The sequence below is a fragment of the Anopheles coustani genome, chromosome 3 (assembly GCF_943734705.1).
Source record: "Anopheles coustani chromosome 3, idAnoCousDA_361_x.2, whole genome shotgun sequence".
NCBI lineage: Eukaryota > Metazoa > Arthropoda > Insecta > Diptera > Culicidae > Anopheles > Anopheles coustani.
The window spans coordinates 73439776-73459794 of record NC_071288.1 but is presented as its reverse complement, the minus strand read 5'-3'; the positions used below and the strand labels follow the sequence as shown (position 1 = coordinate 73459794).

The following is a 20019-nucleotide window of genomic DNA, read 5'->3' as shown; positions in this document are numbered from 1 at the left end:
ATCGTTTATTACATAAATTTATTCGAGTCTTGTTCGAATAGAGGTCATCGAAACGGTATACCGATTTTTCCCGATCAAGTGTCCATACACGGAATGGATGTGTTGGTGCATACCATGCGATTGTGTTCGTAACCCTCTAGGTTTTGTAAACGTTTTGTTTTCATTCGAGGCGCGTGGTTCATCGGCGTTGGTTGCGTGTTTGTGCTTTTCCGTTTTCCTTACCGCGCGTGTGTTTTTCCGTGTCGCCCTCTGTTGTATGCTATAGTGCAATTTTCTTCACCGTGCAAAGAATTCAAGCGTCATTAGATTCGGACCGGCGAGTGTGTTGTTTTCCTCTAGAATCGCTCCCCCTAGAATGGACAAGTGGGTGTTCGTTGCCTAGTGCTAAAATACCTCTCTACCGTGGTACGTCAATTTCGCGCAGCACGGCAGGTGTGCAAACGGGTTGGTGCATTGAACAATTGCATCTTGGTGCAGCGTGAAAACAATTGCACCGCCGTATTTCCCTTTCGTGTCACGCGAGCGTGCGATGCAATCGGAGCGTCAGTGGCTTGAGGCGGAAAATTATTGATCGCCCTGTTTGGCATCTCGTTTGCATCTCGACCAACGTGATAACTTCCTAAAGATTCGAATCTACGTGTTGGGATTGCATAAAGCAGCGTTTTGCGGTGCGGTATACCAAGCGCAAAAGCAAAATATTGAGGGACGTGTGAAAAACGGGTGGCATCGTTCGTCGTCTAGTTCCAACGCAGGGCCTCACAGCGCGCAATATGCCCGTCGTTGTGGAGACAAATTTTCATCAGCAACCAGTAACAGCATCCCTCATGGCAGTTTCGCCTGGCGTAGTGGTTGGCGCACCGGAAACCGCCCCTATAGCGTTGATGGAAGTTTCGAGCCGCTCGGTGGTAGAAGAAGGCAACCAGGGAAGGCTGGTTTTTTCCACCGGTGGTGGTCGCGAACCGACCGCTGCCAACCCGGTCGACACGACGTTCACTAACGGCGCCGGTGGTGGAACAAATAGCGCCAGTAACAGCACCGGTACCGGCACCCCCCATCCAGTATCGCCGTGGAATGGCACACGTACCCGTGGGCAGTCCCGGTCACCGTCGCTCGGGGACACGTTCGTTTCGGCCGCTGCCTCGTCCGATCTGCCCTACCCGTCGTCATCCTTTTCGGACAGCTCGGACGATTCCGACACCGGACCCGAGGCGGAGGAAGCGGAATTGCTCGACGTCAGCGTGACTCGCAGTGCGTTCGGTTACATTACCACCGCCACCATTACCTTGAGCGGGAGCCACAGTTCTCTTGATGCCAAAGATGTCATCGGAAGCGGACAGAATCAACCGGAGGAAAGGTCGTTTGCGGAGAACAGAAACCTTGCGGTGATTCCCACCGTGTCATCGGATACGGAACAGGCGGGAACATTCCTCTCCGCAGGGCATGCACCGTCACCGTCCTCGGAGTCGACCTCTATTTCGATGTCTATAGGCTCGGTTGGTAAGTTTACATGTTCGTTAAGGAGAATGATTGTGCGTTCCAGGTTTAAGAATCATGTGCATAAACCGCATGTATTTAGTAGCAATTAAAATAATAATTATGGAATCATTAGCACGTACTTTGAAGAGACCAATTTGAGGTTCCTTCTCATGACAACTGAGATGATTTTCAAAAGATCAACGAGTCCAATGAAATCCAAGAAAATGTTCCTAACATATTAACACTACTCAGCTTTAATTTTATGAAACCGTTATCATATGAAACGTGCAAACAACTCGAGCATCTTCTTCTTTTTGGCGTAACGACCTCTTGGTCATGCCTGCCCGTTAAGGGCTTACGAGACTTGTTTCCCTGTTGTACGTGGATAGTCAGTCCTCTCGTACAGGGGAGGGTCCGGTCTCGGTTGGGATTCGAACCCACGCCGTCGAGGCGGTGAGCCCCGGCGCTCACGGGCCGATTTTCTAACCGGCGCTACCGCTCGGCTGTCGCGGACCCCCCGAGCATGGAGGGGTTGAAAACAAAACCGATACTGGTTTATGATGATTAAATTATAGCTTGGTTTCGAATTGTTTTGCGGTGCTAGGTCTCCACTCTTGTCCAATAAATGGAAATCCTTAACCTTCCATTCTAATTTATCACGCTTTCCGGTTGATCACAGTATTATTTGACCGCTGTTCATTCTCATTGTAGTCGAACACGTGCATAGCGGTATTTCCGGTACCACCAACCATCGTCATCGAAATTTGTTTTGCATTCCACTTTCCGGCTGATGTCCATCGACGATTTCCGACCGCTGATAACCGAGAGCGGTGTGTGGAAAGTGGCTGATAAGAATCACCACTGGTGGCAGAATTGGTATGATTTGCAAAGAGACAGAAGCTTTTGGTCAAATTTTGTCACAGCAAAACCAGTGAAATGCTAATTTAAAATTTACCGTTACATTCGCCGTGAAGAGATATTTGTGTTGTGGAATCTTTTTAGTCTTCTGCAGATGCCTGATGTAAACCTGTTTCGCTAAGTTCAGATACTCCTCGTTTGTTTTGCCGAGTAGTTTTCAAACAAACAAATCTTGACGTGAAGCTATAGAAAAAACAACAATCTGGAGCGAAGTAGGAAAATCGGGAACACTAATAAAATGTTATGCCCGACTTCGACATTATTTGCGCTATTTCGTAGCGTATTAGTTTTGAATGCTTTTCTTTTCTGAAGTCTAAAATAAAACCTATCCCTAAAGAACCGTTCCCTTTTTTAGGGTCGATCAGTTCAGTATCACACAAAGATAAGGGGCGTTTCAATGCCTTCCACTCCGTACACGAAAATTTAGCAGCACAACCGGCTACGAATGATAACAACAACAGTAACAGTACAGCTCCTCCATGGCCACTTCTGCTACCACATGATCATGAGCTTGTTTGCGGAACAAATTGACATGGAATAGCTTTACCTTCTGCCACCCCCAAAACGACCCTCGTATTGAGAAAGTGTTTCCGATTGACATACATTATTTTAAATTTATTTTTCATTTGTTGAGTTCTGTTTCGTTGCACAAATGCACTGTTCATTGCAAGGAAATTTAATTAGTTTGAACTTTAAAACCGTTTTTTGAACTAGAAAAAGTAAGATTACGTTATGTTGGAACCGTACCGCTCGGCAACCAACTTGTTTGTTTGCACAGATGTGCCATCCACACCGTTTTGAGGGAAAGGCTGGTTCGAGTGGTCTGTTTCAGTACGTTGAGATATTTTTCAATGGTTTTGAAAAAACTCTGTCACTGAGGGCAAATAACTATGGTGCCATTTCGGCACGCGGAAGGTGGAGCCATAATAACATGTATTCTCCCAGCTTCGATTCGATGATTGGAAATCTTCACCATGTAACGTTCTCCGTGAAAATTTTTTAACAAACGTCAATCCGTCAGATCACATTAAGTGTAGCCATTCGGCAAACAGGTTTTCGATACCCTAGGCCCGACTCGGTGCCAGTGAGCATGCGGAACCGAAAACGATAATTAGAATGCCAGACAGGTTTTTGGACCGTCCGGCGCGTAGTGATCGTTAAGAAGTCCGTAAATGTGTCGGCTTTAGCCGACAACAACGCTTCACTCGTGCCTTCGCCACTGTCTAGGTCGAGACTGGCTTCTGTCGGTGGCATTCAAAACAAAAAACATATATATTTCATCATGATATCGTTTTGGCGCAGACCGGGTACAATTGTTATGAATTTTGTGTGTAATTACGCGATTAATAATCATTAATAATCGTTGTAGACCTATTTTTAGTGGCAAAAAATTTATTAATTTATAGAATTGATTAATAAACAGTGATTAATGATTATAGTAGAAAGTAGAAAAATACCAAGATCACTTGGTTATTACAAAACATGCTTCGTCAGATAAAACTAAATAAAATTCATACGTACGTAAAAAGCTACTTACCTACAACATGCTACAAGTGACTCATCTGTGTTGAAGGAAATTTTGATTCCATAAAAAAATAAAATGGTATACCTTAGTAGGTCATACCGGACTTGCCAAAAAACAAACACGTAGTTTCCAACAGATATAAAATCTGTTGTTCAACGTACCTCTACCTTAAAATCTCATTGAGGTAACACTGAACGTGGGGGACTTCAAATAAACACGTTTTACGGTTTCTTTTTTTTATACCCTCGTTTTTCTCACGAACCTGTGATAAACTGAGAAGGAGTGGAAAGATTAACTACGTAAAAAGATGAAACATTTGTCTGACATTGATGCACAGCTCGAAAAAAGAGAGGGTTGGTGGTGGATTTTCGATGGGATAACAATTGCTGCAGTACACGCACGGAAGTATCTGTTGCCATTTTTGCATCCACATTCCATAGAAATTTGTGTCAAGGTTTTCAAGTCAACTATTAACCTCAATACCTTAAAAACGTTGCTCAATCGGATGGTATTTTCTATTGGCTTCTTCTATTTTGTAACTGAAATAATATATCATAATCGAAAAAAGTTTTGCCTTTCATTGCATTCTGTTGGGATGCGCTACATCTTTTCGACTTTCGAGCTCTTAAAAAAAATGGCAATCCAATAGCAAGATTTCCTCTCATCGTTGATAATTGGCCGTTAGACGTTTTCGACTTTTTGCGATAATCCGGAGGGCTCGACCCTCAACTGCATCGGGTGCCGTTGTAGTGAGATAATCTTATTTTACTTTCTCTGTGCTTATTTTTGTTTTTACTGCACAGATTTCAGCTCCAATTTACGTAACGCTGAACTGGACAAAAAGAAGTTCGGCTGAACGGCGTCAGGTCCTCTTAACTGATAACCTTTTATTGAAATTGGCACGTTGGAGTTATAAACGGATCTGCGTGAGAAGATGTGCGAGGCGCGTTATCTGGTAGGGACAGTATAAAATAGTTTTTCTCAAGGTTTCGTTAACTCGTGGAATATTTGGCTTCTATCCATCTCCCCCCTTGCAAGATTCGCGGTCTTTACAGGAGATTTCAGGAATTGTTTTGATTTAAATTTTTATTGTACAATGAAAAGTATGATCAAGGATCAATCGCGAAGGGCAACTCAGGTTGAAGACACTTTGAATTCAATTTCTCACTGTACGAAAAACGACTGTGCTCTGTATGTCTAGTATATTTAAAATAAATTGATAACCTATTGCATACTTGTAGGCGTCTCAAAACCAGTAAGCCTATAGTTTTTCTGAACAACACTACAACCCGTTTGAACATATAATTTAAAGGCTGTTTTATTTTACGTTTAAAACTCAAATCGAAATGGGGCCCCCACGTGACGCAATGTGTGAATAAAACAAAGTCCTTGCTTGATTTTTTTGTTTGGCGTCTGATATTGGTGTCCTCCATCCTGTATGAATAACCAAGAAGCCATTATCAAACAACCTCACAGCGAACGAATCACAAAATCCTTTCAATAACGGTTGTCAAAGTGGTTAAAAGGATTATTGAACCTGTGAGGATTTTCGTGCAGCTATCAGTCATGGATTGATTAAAAAAAAATAAACAAAATAATAGTAGTTTACCTGGCGTGAGGAAGCAAACATTCAGATTTAAGCTTAAACATCAAATTATGCTGTTCCACGGCGATAATGATTGGTCAACAGGAGGTACTGTAAATTTTCAATGTTACCGAAATCTATAAATGATAATCTGAAAATTAGGAGTCTCCAGTGGTGTGTTGATGGCTTTCTTTCTTGTTTAAGGTGAAGACTCCACCGTTCGTGACTTAAACGAGCCTCATGTAAGCGTGAAAATTATTACCGAGAAGAAAGGACTCTTCCTGAAGCATTCCGAATACGAGGTAGGAGTGACAGTTCCATACGGACTGCGTTACCACAAAGCCCTGAGTTGCGTTGACCCTGTGCTATTTTTCAGATCAAACTGAAGGGCGCCGAGAAGCCAGTTCGGCGCCGATACAAAGATTTCGTCACGCTCCATGGATATCTGGCCGAGAAGTATCCGTATCGGTAAGTGAAAACACGGGCTGATCAAGTGATCAAGTGGAACAGCATGTCACGGCCATGTATGGGCCCATGAACGTGCTTTCGAGTGGAATATTCGCACGTAGGGATGAAGTGTCCCGTGAAAATTAGCCACCGAAATGAGAAACGAAGCATCAGTATGAGCTTGGATGGTTAGGAAAGACCGTTTGACGGTTCCTGCGCTAGTGTGTTTTGGTACCCGTGCGCAACGAATCCGATGGTGTCAGCTGATATCACAACCCTTTGTCGCATGTCTTTTTCATCCAAGTTCGATAATTACCTCCTACCTGAAAGTCGTTACGGTTGCTGGCAAAATAACAGTTATTTTAATTGCAAGATTGCCAAGCTTCTGATGACTTGTACAAAAGGTAATTGTCACGACGCCAATAATTTTTTCATACATAATCATGTTGAATCTCTACACGAACACGCAAGTAGTTAAACGCTTAGCTCTTATGGCCTTATCACACTGGTCACCAATGGTGGCTTTGCAAAGCCACCGAACTGTCAAAATTTAGTTTTGGCATCCAGTTTGACATAATGGTGCCTCTTGGTAGTGTGATAAGGCAGGTCACCTGGGAGTGGGAGTTTATATAATTCACTTTCGGTTCATGCGGCTTTCGGCAGTTTAAGATTAAAATACCGAAATTTTATAATCTTATTATGCTTATAATTGATCTACTACATATTTTAGCTTTTTTTTATGTATGGAGTTCTGTGTACACTAAAAACTCGACCAATACTGAACCGTCGCTTCTGAAACTTTTCACACATTAAGTTTAAGTACTGCAGATGTTGTTGAAGGTTTGCTTGATCACTATTTTTTGATAAAATTATCTAAATTTTACAATTTAAACTCAGTTTTACTAACACTAACAAAACAAGCATGTAAACAAATGTCAAGGTGTATCCAACATAGTTACCCTAAGGTTTATACATCACGGGGAAATTCATGAAATTTCATACATTTAAATTTGCCGTTATTGTAACTAATAAATTAATTCAAACTTTCAAGTAAAGAGTAAAACCATAATTCTTTTCTCAATCCCTTTGTTACCGAGCAACGCCGGGGCGTCAAGCTAGTTATTAATAAAATTAAAAAACATGAATCACTTTCAAATCAAGCTTAACATGCCAGATACAGCAAACTCCACACAATGACAGCTCGGTGATACGGGTAAGCTCATTCACCAACGGACCCCCAGCCACTCCAATGTCATTCGTTTTCGATGGTCGTTTGACAATCCAGTGCTTTTTCCATGCCACCATTGGTGACCAGTGTGATAAGGCCATTAGATTTCGATACCGTACCAAGAAGAAACCTAATTGTTAAGTCCATTTTGCACGATAGCAACTGTCGTCGTTTGATAACTTTCAATGCTCTGGACTACAGATTTGGTAACGCCGTTTCTCCATGTACGGCACCTTCCTGAACCACTTCCTGAAACCAAGGCATAGTTTTCAATAATTTGGCTTAGTTTAGCCAAAACACCAAACTCCTGTACAAAATAATGGCATTTAATAAGATATGTAATGAAACTATTGGTAAAAACAACAAAGCATCTTATTTTTTGTAACGATAATAACAAACAAAATGCTATTGCATGTAAGATTTAACAAAATGCTTCATTTAGCCATCAAACTTAAATGTTGCCGAACAACGCAATAACTATCCACACCGGGGAATGTTAATTGAAATAAAAGACGCACTCATGAAATAGTTTTTGCTTTTTTGTTAATGGAAAATATTTGGTTTATTGTTTAAAACTGTCATTACTTTAGCTACACTTGTAATGAGTTTAAAAGAATAAAAATACTTCCAAAAACGATTCGGAGGTTTGTGGTTTAAAAGATTGCCTTGCTTGATCTGCAAACTAATGGTTGAGTTTGTGTTTTGTACCCTCTCTCTCTGTTCAGCCTCCTGCCGACGCTACCCCCCAAACAGTTGATGCTAGATGCCATGCTTGAAGAAAGGCGGCGTGGTTTGCAGACATGGCTCACGATCGTGTCGCTCCATCCGGTGCTGGGATCCAGCACTATAGTGGGAACATTCCTCCGGGATGCTACCACCGACTATCAGTACCGGTTGCGAGTGGCGTATGAGAAGCAAATGGACGAATACGCTCGACTGCGACCGGATGTGCAACTCCCGGCGGAAGACATGGACGCACTTGCCGAGGGACGAACTCGTATGCGGCGCGTTCAGGATGATATCTGTCGGTTGAAGGAGCTGTTCGATGATCAGACGTTCCGTAATGAACAGGCATTATCCGAACGGACTGAAATCGCTGACATACTGAAGAATACTGCCATGCGTGAGTCGTTCCCCGACGGAACGTTTGAGCATATGTCCACGAGCATGCGGCTCGCCACTAGACAGTGCGAACATAATGTTCGGGTTCAACAGCGTGCCACTACGGAACGATTGCACGTGCTGCTCGAAGTGTTGCATGCCCACAGGTTGGTCGAAAAAGTTGAGGCGCTATAAATATGAATTCATTAGCTTTATTTTTCTACATTTGATGGTTTTTGCAGTCTTCTATGTGAGCGAATTGAGAGAGGTATTTTTGCTGAACATCAGAAAGCTCGCCTAAAGTTGGCCAGCACTGACATCTCTAGCAGTAGTCGCACGAAGACGATCACAGCCACCTACAACCATGGACCTTTAGTGATGGTAAAACCGATAGGACATTTTGGGAGAAACTGAGGTGGTTAAAGGAGTTAAAATATCGTATTAAACATTTTACTTCAGCCCCCTGATGGTTTCGTTACATCCACGGATCTTACCTTGCTTGCCCGCCGGTCGGCATTCGCGCTCAGCTGTGCCCGGAGCGAAACGGAACTGACCGAAAGGTACTTGGACTCGCTACCCTCAATTCTGCTGTCGTTCGCGCACGAGGAACAGCAGCACCATCAGCAGGTAACGGTTGCACACAAGGCCAGCACTGTTGGCGCTCCAGAACGAGCTACTAACCGGTGAAACATATTTCATAAACCTTTCTTTCACTCCAGATGTCGAAGATATGGAATCGGTTAATAGTTAGCGAGTCCAGCAGGGTCAACTAGGAAGACTCTCCAACGCAAGGCATGGACGACGCATTCTTTCAACCAATCTCTCCATCAAACCAGATGAAATTGATAAGATAAGTTTTTGAAGACGAAAGTCACAGAGTAATGTTACAGAAAAAAGAGATGAGTTATCGTTCTCATATAGCCAAAGGAGCTAGGTTCGAATTTATTGTAAAATACGGTGCTTTACATCGTGAAAGTATGCAGTTATGTTATAGAAATTCGTTTTTTTAAATGAATTATATCGATAACATAGCTGCTAAAGATAAACAGTAAAGTGATTGTAAGAGAATACTATTTTTAGGATACTTTAAAGGGGCTTTCAGTTAAGAAAAAGTACGGTTCAGTACACTATATGATATTCCAAATATAACATAACCTGCACAATTAATAAATAGAACAAGTTAAAACAGTGTAAGATTTATTATGAGTTCTCCGCTGCCCTTAAAGCACAATACAAATAGTTATGAAACATTGAATGATTAAATGATATATTCATTGCTTATTCTTCTTTAGCGTATTGAACGGCTTCGGTCAAGCATGCTCATAAGGAGCTTACTAGACTTTTTACCTTTAGGAGGAAGGGTTCGGCTTCGGTCGGGATTCAAACTCATATCAAGGTGGTATCCCAGCGCTCGTGGGTTGAGTCTCAAACTGGCCGAACCGCTCTGGTGTCCTGGATCCTCTAAACAATGTGTACCGTATTTTAGCGCATATAACAACTTTCCCTGATGTTTCCAATGTAACAAACGTATGTTATTTATGAAATAAAAGGGGTTAGTTATGCACGCTGAAAAACGGTGCTGCAAACATTCGAAAAATATTTCTAACATATTTGCCTCACTCTACCACAAACTTTATAAATTTTATAAAAATAGCCTTACTCTTTTATACCCAAGTTGTCTGAAAATATCGTATGACCTGAAGAGACAAAATCTACCCATTCCTACATCGGTATCAATTACGGATCGTTTTGAGTTCTAACTCTTCCATATACAGTTAGTACACAGCGCTGGTTTAATAACTTATTCTGCCCTACTTCACGCGTAGTAGGAGCATTCAGTAATGTAGGATGTGTGTGCTGCTGGTTATCGCATTGCAATCCGTGGATTTTCCTTACGTTTTCGTAGTGCTAGCCAGGTTTCTGTAATTTGAAGCACAAACAAAAAGTTACATAAGTTATATTTATGTGATCATCTGGAGCGTTATCGAGGGAAGCAACTTACGAGTTCGTTGTTCTGTATTTCAGAGGGCTCGTCTGGTCTTTTTCGATCGTGCGGTAAAGACCACGACCTAACTACTGCATATACGTCTCCGGGTTAATCAATGGACAGACACTCCATCGCTTATATCCTGGAGCTTCACGACATGCCACATTCATCATATGCGCTTAACTTAAACGGCTCTTACGAGAGTTTATCCATTGCAAAGGCTGTTTTCCAACTTATCACGGCACACATGATTCGGAGTCTAGAGGCTAGAAATTGCTCATAGTTGTGCAGTTTTTTTGTTCGTTTTATAACACGTAGATCATGTTGTACATGGCAAAGTGAGCTCTTGGAACGGAGTTTCTTCAATGTCAACAGCTTGTGAAAATGAATTTTCGCACAGGAGAAATCCGTAGGTCGCCCAACATTTGTTGTTCTCAGTATATACCAGAACCTCCATTTCGATACTGCGAACCACTTCGAAGTCACCTAACCCTTTTCCGCGTTTTCTGTTAGCAGGCAAGGCTTTTCTGCTGATTATAAGCTTTTACACAAGGCATTGTGGGGTAGGAGTAGTGCTTGTCATCAAGCTGCCCTGCCGGTTTGAGGTCCGCGACGGAAATACGAAGTACTTTCTAGATGAAGAGGGGCGATATAGTCAGCACAATTCTATAATTTCAGTTGGTTGTTAGCTTCAGGCAACCAATTCATCGACGAGTATTTACACAGTTATGTAGCTCTGACATTTATGTGATCTGATTTTTACATTTATGTAGCTCTGACCAAATAATCTGTTGTATGTAAAATCGTAGTGTAGCGCGGTTGAGTGCTCCAGGTTATTCTTCCTCGCCTTCTAGTACATTTATTGTGTCGCCAGATCATGCCTCGGAGCGAAAGATATGAACCATATGAACATAAACCAACAAGCCTTTGTTTTTTGGCAATTTTCTCCCACAAATCTGACTTCTCAGAACCATGGCTAGCTTTTAGGTCAATGTATCGTTTGCTTTTCCTGGACGTCCATCATCCTGTAAACGATTGGGAATAAAGTGTTAAACGTTATACAGTTAAGTTTGTCTTGATCTATAACGATAATATACCTGTTCTCGATGGATGACAGAGTTGGTATCATCATTTGCTGCCCATTTCAAGGACATTGAAATAAAATCCGAAATCTGCTAAAGCATATCGTCTGAAGAATGTCACCGGTAGTTGACTCTGTCGCACCTCATGTCTCATCAGTATTTTTTAGGCTATCAATTTTTATATTTTTAAGTGTTGTCTGTGCTGGTAATCTAATCAATTTCGATAACTTTTACTGCCAAACGATTACTTTCGAAATACTGATTAGTTTTATACCCTTCTTGTTTCTTATCCTAGGACGTTTACTTAGAGAATTACTATAATTATGTTTTAATAACAAGAAGGGTTTATAAACAAATCTTTTTCTATGATTTATTGAATAATGCCAATTAGTATTTTTTACTCTCGTTAGAAAAAAGCAAATGGCTTTTTAGTTCAAAAATATTGAATAGGAGTCAATGCTAATCATTCAAACCAGAAAAAAATAAGTATTTGATACCTTACTGTTTTTTTACTGTCATATGACACAAAATGAACTTTCCTTACTTTTTGTATGGTTCAAATAAGAAAGCAAAAGGGGTGTGATCTTGTGTTTGATAGATAAAGTTATCGCACATACGTATTTGGAAGAGATGTGATTTAGAACAAAATGATTATCATACACGAGGTGGGTTCATAGCCTCGTCGTATATGACCGTTTCATATGGCATCCATGTAGAATTAATTAAATGTTGACAAATGCAATAGGCATGTTCTCTGCCAAAAGCAACAAACAATTGTGCGGACATTATGTGATTTTGTTTACAAAATTGATAAATTTTTCAAAACAATCTGTGTTGGAGAAACACCCCTTTGTATAATCTTCACTTAATGACCGTAATAATAATATCCTGGGAGAACCTTCCACCATTGATAGCACACGTTGTGTCTTGTATGCTTTTCCTTAGAATAGTTCAAATTTAACATTTGTATTTTATTTTCTGCGGAAAACCGATTGATTGTCCGGATTTTTTCTTTTATTCGTTGTTTTATTCAGTTGACTTTTCAATTTACTCACTTTTTTGTCGGACATGCTAACATTTCCCAGTTGGTGGAGATTGGCTGGTGTAAAACTTGAAATTGTTTTTTCAAGTGCTGTGAAAGTATGCAGTTGTGATTTTTTTACAACATTTTCTGGCTTTTCTGATTTATTACTTTTGAAATAATTTTCAATGGTTTTTATACGCTTGTTTAAGTCTTTAATATATGCTTGCTGATAGTTTTTCAGCGTAGCCTCCCCTTCTTTCGTTAAAGGTTTGCTATAGTCAACCGACAATAGCTTAGGTCTATATTCTTGTTGGATCTTGTCGCAATCTCCACCGAATCCAGTAGATACGTTAGCCCAACATGGCATTTTCTGTGTTCGGCCAAGCGCATTTTTCATCATTTTTGCCTGTTCAGGATATTCACGTTCAAAGTCAGGATTGATTTTGCCTGCCTTTATCAGGTGGGCTTGCACATATCCTTTATCTTTACTGACACGATCTTGATATACCGATTTTCCAGATTCGACCAAGTCATAAGGGATGTTTTTAGTTCCTGTAGCAAACTTTTGTTCCATACCATTAAATACCATATTTATTTTAAATCGTTTCATATAATGGTTATAAACTGATTTGTTAATATATTGTACCCCCTCAATATGGTCAAAGTCTGAGGTCGATGAGGATTCTTCTATAACCTCGGTTTTGCGACGACCACCGTATGCTCCCTGTTTTATTGGAAGGTTATGATAGCCTTTCCGAATGTGATGCTTTAGTTCAGGTTCTTCCATAATTGATTGTGCTATCAATTCCCTAAATCGCTTTGCTCCCAATTTTCGCAATTCAGGAAATTGATGTGATAGTGCCGTAAACAAACAATCATTAATACCAATATCAGTACCTGATGGCCGATCTTGGGATCCACCTTTACAAATTGTATAGTGGTTATCCTTCAGCGTCAACGTGACTTTTTGCTTAATCTTTTCATTGGAAGCGGAACAAAACGTTTGTTCCATACCGTTTTCTCCCACGACTGTAAGTTCTAATCCCCCTGCATTGATTCCTAAGTTCTTAAGGACACGTGGAAGTACAAAAGAACAGGCTTTTACGCATGTCAAGTCCATTGGTATGTTTTCTAAAATGATTGCTGCAACAAACGTTGAGTTTCTGGTTTTTCGATATAATTTTAGCAATTTATCGTGATACTCTTTTGTTTGCTCGTTCGTTTTCCCATGGGAATCTTTGTTATGATACATATTCGTGTCTTTAGTTTTGTCAAACTTATTTTTTAATTTGCGCTCTTTGAGTGTTATATATCCTTTCTTTAGCTGGTCCCCAACTAATTTTACCATACAAGTAGAGTAATGCTTTACAATTGGAGCTACTATTTGTTGGGAAATAACATTGCCAACCCTTTGACTGAGTAAACTTTCCCACCGTTCTATAATTTCATCTCGAAATTCTATGTACTCTTGGTTCATTTCATTTACTTGTAATTGGTTGTCTAGTTTCTTTTCAACCATCAATTCTATTAGTTTAATTTCTATTTCTTGGTCTATGTTATCAAAAAATTTATAGGTAAAAACGGTTACGTTACCAATCTCCATCGCTTTGTCAAGGAGCGATACAGCTTTACATATTGTGGCGATAGGTATTCCTGACTCGATTCCGACTTTACTTTGCTTCGCAATGCCTTGCGCAAACCCTTGAACTACGGCAGCCTGGACCTTGCTCGCCATGGGACCATAGGTTTCAAAAATATTATGTTCGCTGAAAGCGCTGTTTGTAATCTCGTCCATCATTTGTTTTGCCTTGGAAACTCCTAATGTATCGTATACTTCTTTCAAGCGATTTGAAATGCTATGATCATCTGCGGCTTTCATTGCTTTGGTTATAAATCTGTTTCCTATGTTATCACACACATTTTGAAGATAATTTTCTATTGCAGCGTCCGCCATCGAATTTGTTATGCCAAAAACAATACTTTCCGCTGATTTCAGAGCAATCCGTTTGGCGACTTCCTTCGACGCAATTTTACACCCAACGGTCTCTATCAGTCGTTTGCCAGAGGCGTTGGCCACTTCTAGTCCTGTACATTTATAACCAGATTCAGCCAGTTTACGTCCATAACGTGACACTTTGACTCCCCTGGAAAGAAATCCTGCCACTCCCACGGAGACAACGGTTGTAATTACGCTCTGAAATTTATGTTTTCCGTACTCTTGCCAACTAAAATATCCTGACTTGAGGGCTCCTACTGCATACATTAGGTCGTTGACCCCTTCATTGATAAATGCAGCTCCAACGTGTGCCATAAAACCAGCAAAGTACAATTCTATTATACCACCGATGGCAATCTGAGCCAATCCGATCGCAACCACTGTGAAGGTATTCAAAAGCATTTTTGCTGTCCACTTTTTTTCTTGTAAATTAATGAGTTGGTCCAAACCATCTACAATAAAAACACGCATTTCTTCAATATTAGCAAAATTTGATTGACCGTAAACGTTACTAAGAGGTATTAAGGATGGGTTAGGAACATTTAAACCTTTTAAAGAGCCCCTCAATGCGTTTAAAGTTTTTGTTATATGTTTAATAACCTTGTCGTTAGTTAACTTTGATTCATAAATTACCGGAATGGCGGGCAATATGTTCGACGTCCCTTGACCATCCTTTTTGTTACTTTGCGCTTGTCTGTATGCCTCTTCGATGTTACCATTCATTACCTTCCCAGCATTAATGATTTGCTCATCCATTAAGCGAAAAAATAGTTTCTTGTGTGGCTGAGGACTTATTTCCAACCGTATTGGATTTATTCTCTCATCAAGTTGTCGTTTGAGTTTTTGAAAAGCTGATTTGTAACTAAAACATACTTCTAATAGTATCTGCACGACTGGTTCGTAGGCTGCACATGAAAGTATCTGATCTTGAGGCATTTCATCAAAGTTTATTGCCAATTCGTAGGTATGTTGATTTGGTTCCGTACGTTTTCGTAGAACTCCAGCCTCAGCAAGCTCCGATAAAATTATTTGTGCCTCACTGCTGGTAATACTTGTTTTCTCGATAAAATCACTTATACCGATAGAATCAAAGCAAGGAAAAACTACCTTTTCGAGATTTGCATTGTTGATTGTTGCTTGTTTGTTGGACGACAAAACTCTGTTCTCTTTTAAAAATTTATATTTTTCCTTGCCTACAACAGCAATGAACTCCTCTTTCACAAACACGAGTTCTTCGCTCTTATCTTTAGCCTGCACTTTGATTTCTTCATACATGGTTTCTTTTTCAGCATGGTTAATAATGTACTCTACGTAAAGCATAATGCGCTCGTCGGTGCTAGCTATGGTTTGCTTTTTCAACGTGTTGTTATTAATTTTTTCTTGTATAAAGTCTAGCATTGACGGATCTACGGCCTTTATTCGTTCATGATCTACAATAACATAGCTTACAACATTCTGTAACGCTCCTTGTTGGGTTAGTATCTTCCAAAATTGTTCCCTTCGTGGTATTTCTATCTCTTTTTTTAAAGCCTTGGCAAATTCCTTTTCATTTATAGTTTTTTCGTAATTCGATAAAAACTTTTCCAACTTGTTAACGGAAATTGTGCATGGAAGGTCTTTCACGGTTTGTTTGAGTGTTGCCATGGAAATATTTTTCGTTTTCATTTTCATATTTGTCATTATACCGATTTGCAGAAGATTCTGTATTAAGTATGCGGCCAAATGATCGTCTATATCATGATTTACGAATGATTGTGAAGTAACAGGTGTACCAAGCATATCATCTATAGAACGTATGAATGTAGAATAAATATCAATTATGCTCCGCTTCTGTTTTTCGTAGCCATTTTCTATACGTTTGTTCCCTTCTTCGTAATTCTCGATCAACTTCCCAACGATAGTGGCTGCACTTATTGCTAATATACTGTGTTTTTCAAAAAGTTTTGCTGCTGATCGCAATTCTTGCTTGAATTGTCGTAGCAAAGTCTTATCTGTGGTGTCGCCATTGATGGCTAACGCAAAAGCTTTGTAGTAGTGCGCTGCCTCCGAAAATTGTGGCTCACTCTGTATAACATTGTTGAATAATTTTAAGCTATTCTCATACCGATGGTTATATCCAAGCGAAAAAGAACGCCAATACGATTTTTGGCAGAGTAGTTTTGCAAGCTCTATCATTTGTGCTGGATTCCCATCAACCCAAGGAAGCCATGCACTTGTATCGTAATCATGCAATCTGGTATCTGCGGTTCCTGGACTTAAATCATGTAACATAGACGTGAACTGATCCAATGATCTTTTGAACTGGTTTTTAAGACTATCTCCTTGATCAAGAATTATGGTTTTGTTTTGTTCATCTAACCAATACGCCCACTTATCCAAACAGCTTGCGAGTAAGATTTTTATCACTTCATCTGGAACTTTCGCATCCTTAAGTTCCTTCCTTTTCCCTTCATACAGGTACTGAAACTCTTTAAAACAACTCTCTTCCGCAATGATTCGATTCTTGTAGTTCGATTTAATTTCTGAAACGCGTAATGCCTCTTCAATGTCGCGTTCTTTCTTAAGGCGTAATACTTTGGCATTACTGTATTCCATTCCTCTTGAATGGATAATAATTAACTGACCAGAGCCCTTATCGCCACTACGAGCTGCTCTTCCAAACGCTTGTTCCTCAATCCGCTGGTTGCCCGGAAGGTATGTTAATAATACGTATAGTCCTCCGACATTTCTCAACGCGTTTGTGAGTTGTATATCGGTACCACGACCTGCCAAGTTCGTTGCTATAATCACTTGGCACTGATCAAGCTGTCTGCCTTCCTTTACCACTGTAAACGGGTCGTAATCCCGCATGTAACTATGGACGTTCACGGTTCCTGTATCTCCTAAAGATTTTTGAAGGTCCTTAGCATCTTTCACTGTTTCACAAATAATCAAAACCGATCGCTTTTGCTCATCAGTTACGAAATGAGCCTGTTTACATACGCTATTTATCCATTCTTCTCTCCCACAACAGACTATTGGCAGTTCTTCATGAAATTGTTTCGCGCGCGAAGTAGGAATCGTCACGAAATCAACATCGTGTATGTCACGAAGTAAGTTTCGCTCTGTCTCGGATCCTAATGTACCCGTTAAGCCACACAACTTTCGATGAAGTTTGAAATAGGAAACGTTTGAAATAAACACGGCCTTCAGGCTGAGCATAGACAGCTTACAGCCATGCTTCAATTGCAAAAATTGATGCAACGCTTCATCCCATTGCGAGTTCGCTTGATCCGTTCCCGTATCTTTGTCTAAAATAATGATATTGGCATTACGATCCGAGCTCGTACCTGTTCTGTCCACGTCCACCACATAGTCATGTCCCGGATTCATAAAGAATGCAGTTATAGCACTTTTTATCCACTGCTTCAGATGTCTTTCAACAAACGATCGAAGATGATTCGGGACCAGTATTAATCTTTTTCTTTCAATGGTTGCTTGTAGAAGAAAGCTTATACGATCGGCGTATCTCGAGAATTCTGGTTTCAATGATTTTCTAAGCTTCAATTCGTCTACGGATTCTATCAACAACCTGCCTCGTTCATCTAAAATCTTCGCATTTACCAACCGGGACAGTACTACTTTATGATCGCGATCATTAAGGTTCACGTCAATTTTCGCAATATCTTCCTCCCTAATAATTCCATACAAATCGTTCAAGACTGCCTCTTCTATATATTTTGTATCATCGTAAATTTCATTGTCGATCTCTTCAAGGCAATTGATCTGCTGCCAAATGAAGAGATATACCGATTCCAGCTTGTCCATCCAAGGTATATCATGCGATAGGTACAGCATATTATTTCCTTTGTCGACAAGCATACTGTCGACCTCGTCCACAATCACGTTCGAGAAGTCACGATCTCCGAGTATATTTTTCCCATAAAATCGATCCAACAGATAATCTCGTTGGAAACTTCCCAGATCGCCATACAGTACTTGGCATAGCACATAAGCTTCTCTACGTTTCTCTGTATCTTCACTACAATTATGTGAAACGGTGATACCGAACAAGCTGTAGATATCATTGTGATTTTCTGCATCACGCTTAGCCAGAACTGAAGAGCTAGTTACTATGTCGACTTTCTCCCCGAACAATGCTTTCATTATGGCAGCTGCCACTACGATCAATGATTTACCTTCTCCTGTGGAAACTTGGGCCAAGATACTGCGGTCATTTGCCAATAAAGTCAGCACAGCTAGTTTTTGAGTATCGCGAAGATTGAAACCTCTTTTGAGCACTACTGCTCGATCGATCACGGCAAGCATTTCCTGAAGATCTCCTACATCGATTTTGTACTTCCTTGTGCTAAAGTATTTGGCCCACATTCGAATTTCGTTCTCGGTAAACTCGTGTACCATTTTAGTGCTTGGTTCGTAGTCTACAATGCCAACCGGGATGAGGTTGTGAACTATATTCTTCTTAATCTCATATTTACCTTCGTTTATTTCAATGATCGATCTTTCAATGTTGGGTAAATTCTTTTTCACATTCTCCGAACTATTAGCATTACACGTGATCAACTCAACTAATTGTGAAATGTTGCGTTCGTCCTTTGATGAGTTATACTTTACATTCATTAATGTCATCCATTCATTCAAACGGCCGTATTTCAGTTTTTTCAAGTCTGCGTCGGAAAGATTCCATTTCCCGTTATGGAAGTAAGACAATATGGTGATAAATGCGTTAGAGCTTACTCCTTCTAGTCTTATTTTATCATGGAGTATTATCAACAAATTTTCCACCAACTCTGTGCCGTATATATTTTCCATAGAGAGTACATAGTAGGAAGCGGTTGATGTTTCATTGTCTCCTCTAACATTACAAACTTCTTCCAGTTTGCTCAGCCAATACTGTTCTTTGAGGACATATGGCCACTCGGACAACTCCAATCGTTCAAGAAAGACTGATCCTCTATTAATGTTACTTAAAAGATACAAAACGGTTTCCATACGATCACTAGTCAGTGATTTCGCTTGAGCTAATTTACCACTGAGTAACATCAGTACTTCTTTATTTTGTATTTTTGACAAATACTCTCGCCATTTTGATTTCTCTTTCAATTGTTCCTTAAAGTAATTCTCCAAGTGCAACAAAACTAATTCGTCCGTCCAGTTGCGTTGAGGATACGCTGCAATCAGCCAAGCAAACGTATACTTCTCCTGTCCACCTTCTAGACAGTGTGAAAGGATAGAATTAATGAAGAAGTACATCTCTTCACATGAAACATGCCGACCTTCACAAGAGAATCGGTTATGTAAATGATATAAGATTTCCTCCTGTCCAATGTATTCTGGCCTCAGTTTTGAAAGCCTTATTTCCAATTCGTGCCTTTCTTCCTGAGGAAAATATTCCAATATACGCTGTGGATCAATACATTCTACACTAGAAAATTCTTCTGAATTGTTATCCCAACAGGTTTTGGAGCTTAACATTTTATCAAGGTCCTGCTTATGATTTAGTGTTCTGATTTTTGAAAGAATCTTTTTATAGATAGCATCTTTTTTTTGTCGTACTTGCTGCAATTTAAAATGACTTTTATTGATCCCGATTTGGATGAATCCGGTGGCCAGGCGTAAGCAATAGACAACAGTTTTAGATGTGGTATTT

The 20019-nt window shown here is 40.2% G+C and overlaps 2 protein-coding genes across 2 annotated transcripts; one reads left to right on the top strand and one right to left on the bottom strand.

Annotated features, from left to right (window-relative positions):
* Window positions 1–770: 770 nt before the first annotated feature.
* On the top strand, window positions 771–9408 carry LOC131266486 (sorting nexin-8-like). Its single transcript, XM_058269035.1, has 8 exons — window positions 771–1497; window positions 5709–5806; window positions 5881–5972; window positions 7905–8447; window positions 8523–8661; window positions 8740–8907; window positions 9000–9255; window positions 9322–9408. The coding sequence occupies exons 1-7, from the start codon at window positions 771–773 to the stop codon at window positions 9051–9053; spliced, it is 1821 nt and encodes a 606-aa protein (XP_058125018.1). The 3' UTR covers window positions 9054–9255; window positions 9322–9408.
* Window positions 9409–11250: 1842 nt separating this feature from the next.
* Window positions 11251–18989, bottom strand: LOC131266476 (uncharacterized). The gene is made up of 4 exons (XM_058269023.1): window positions 15563–18989; window positions 14048–14749; window positions 13020–13609; window positions 11251–11292 (listed from the first exon to the last, which is right to left on the bottom strand). Exons 1-4 carry the CDS (start codon window positions 18987–18989, stop codon window positions 11251–11253), a joined length of 4761 nt encoding a protein of 1586 aa, XP_058125006.1.
* Between the last annotated feature and the right edge of the window lie 1030 nt (window positions 18990–20019).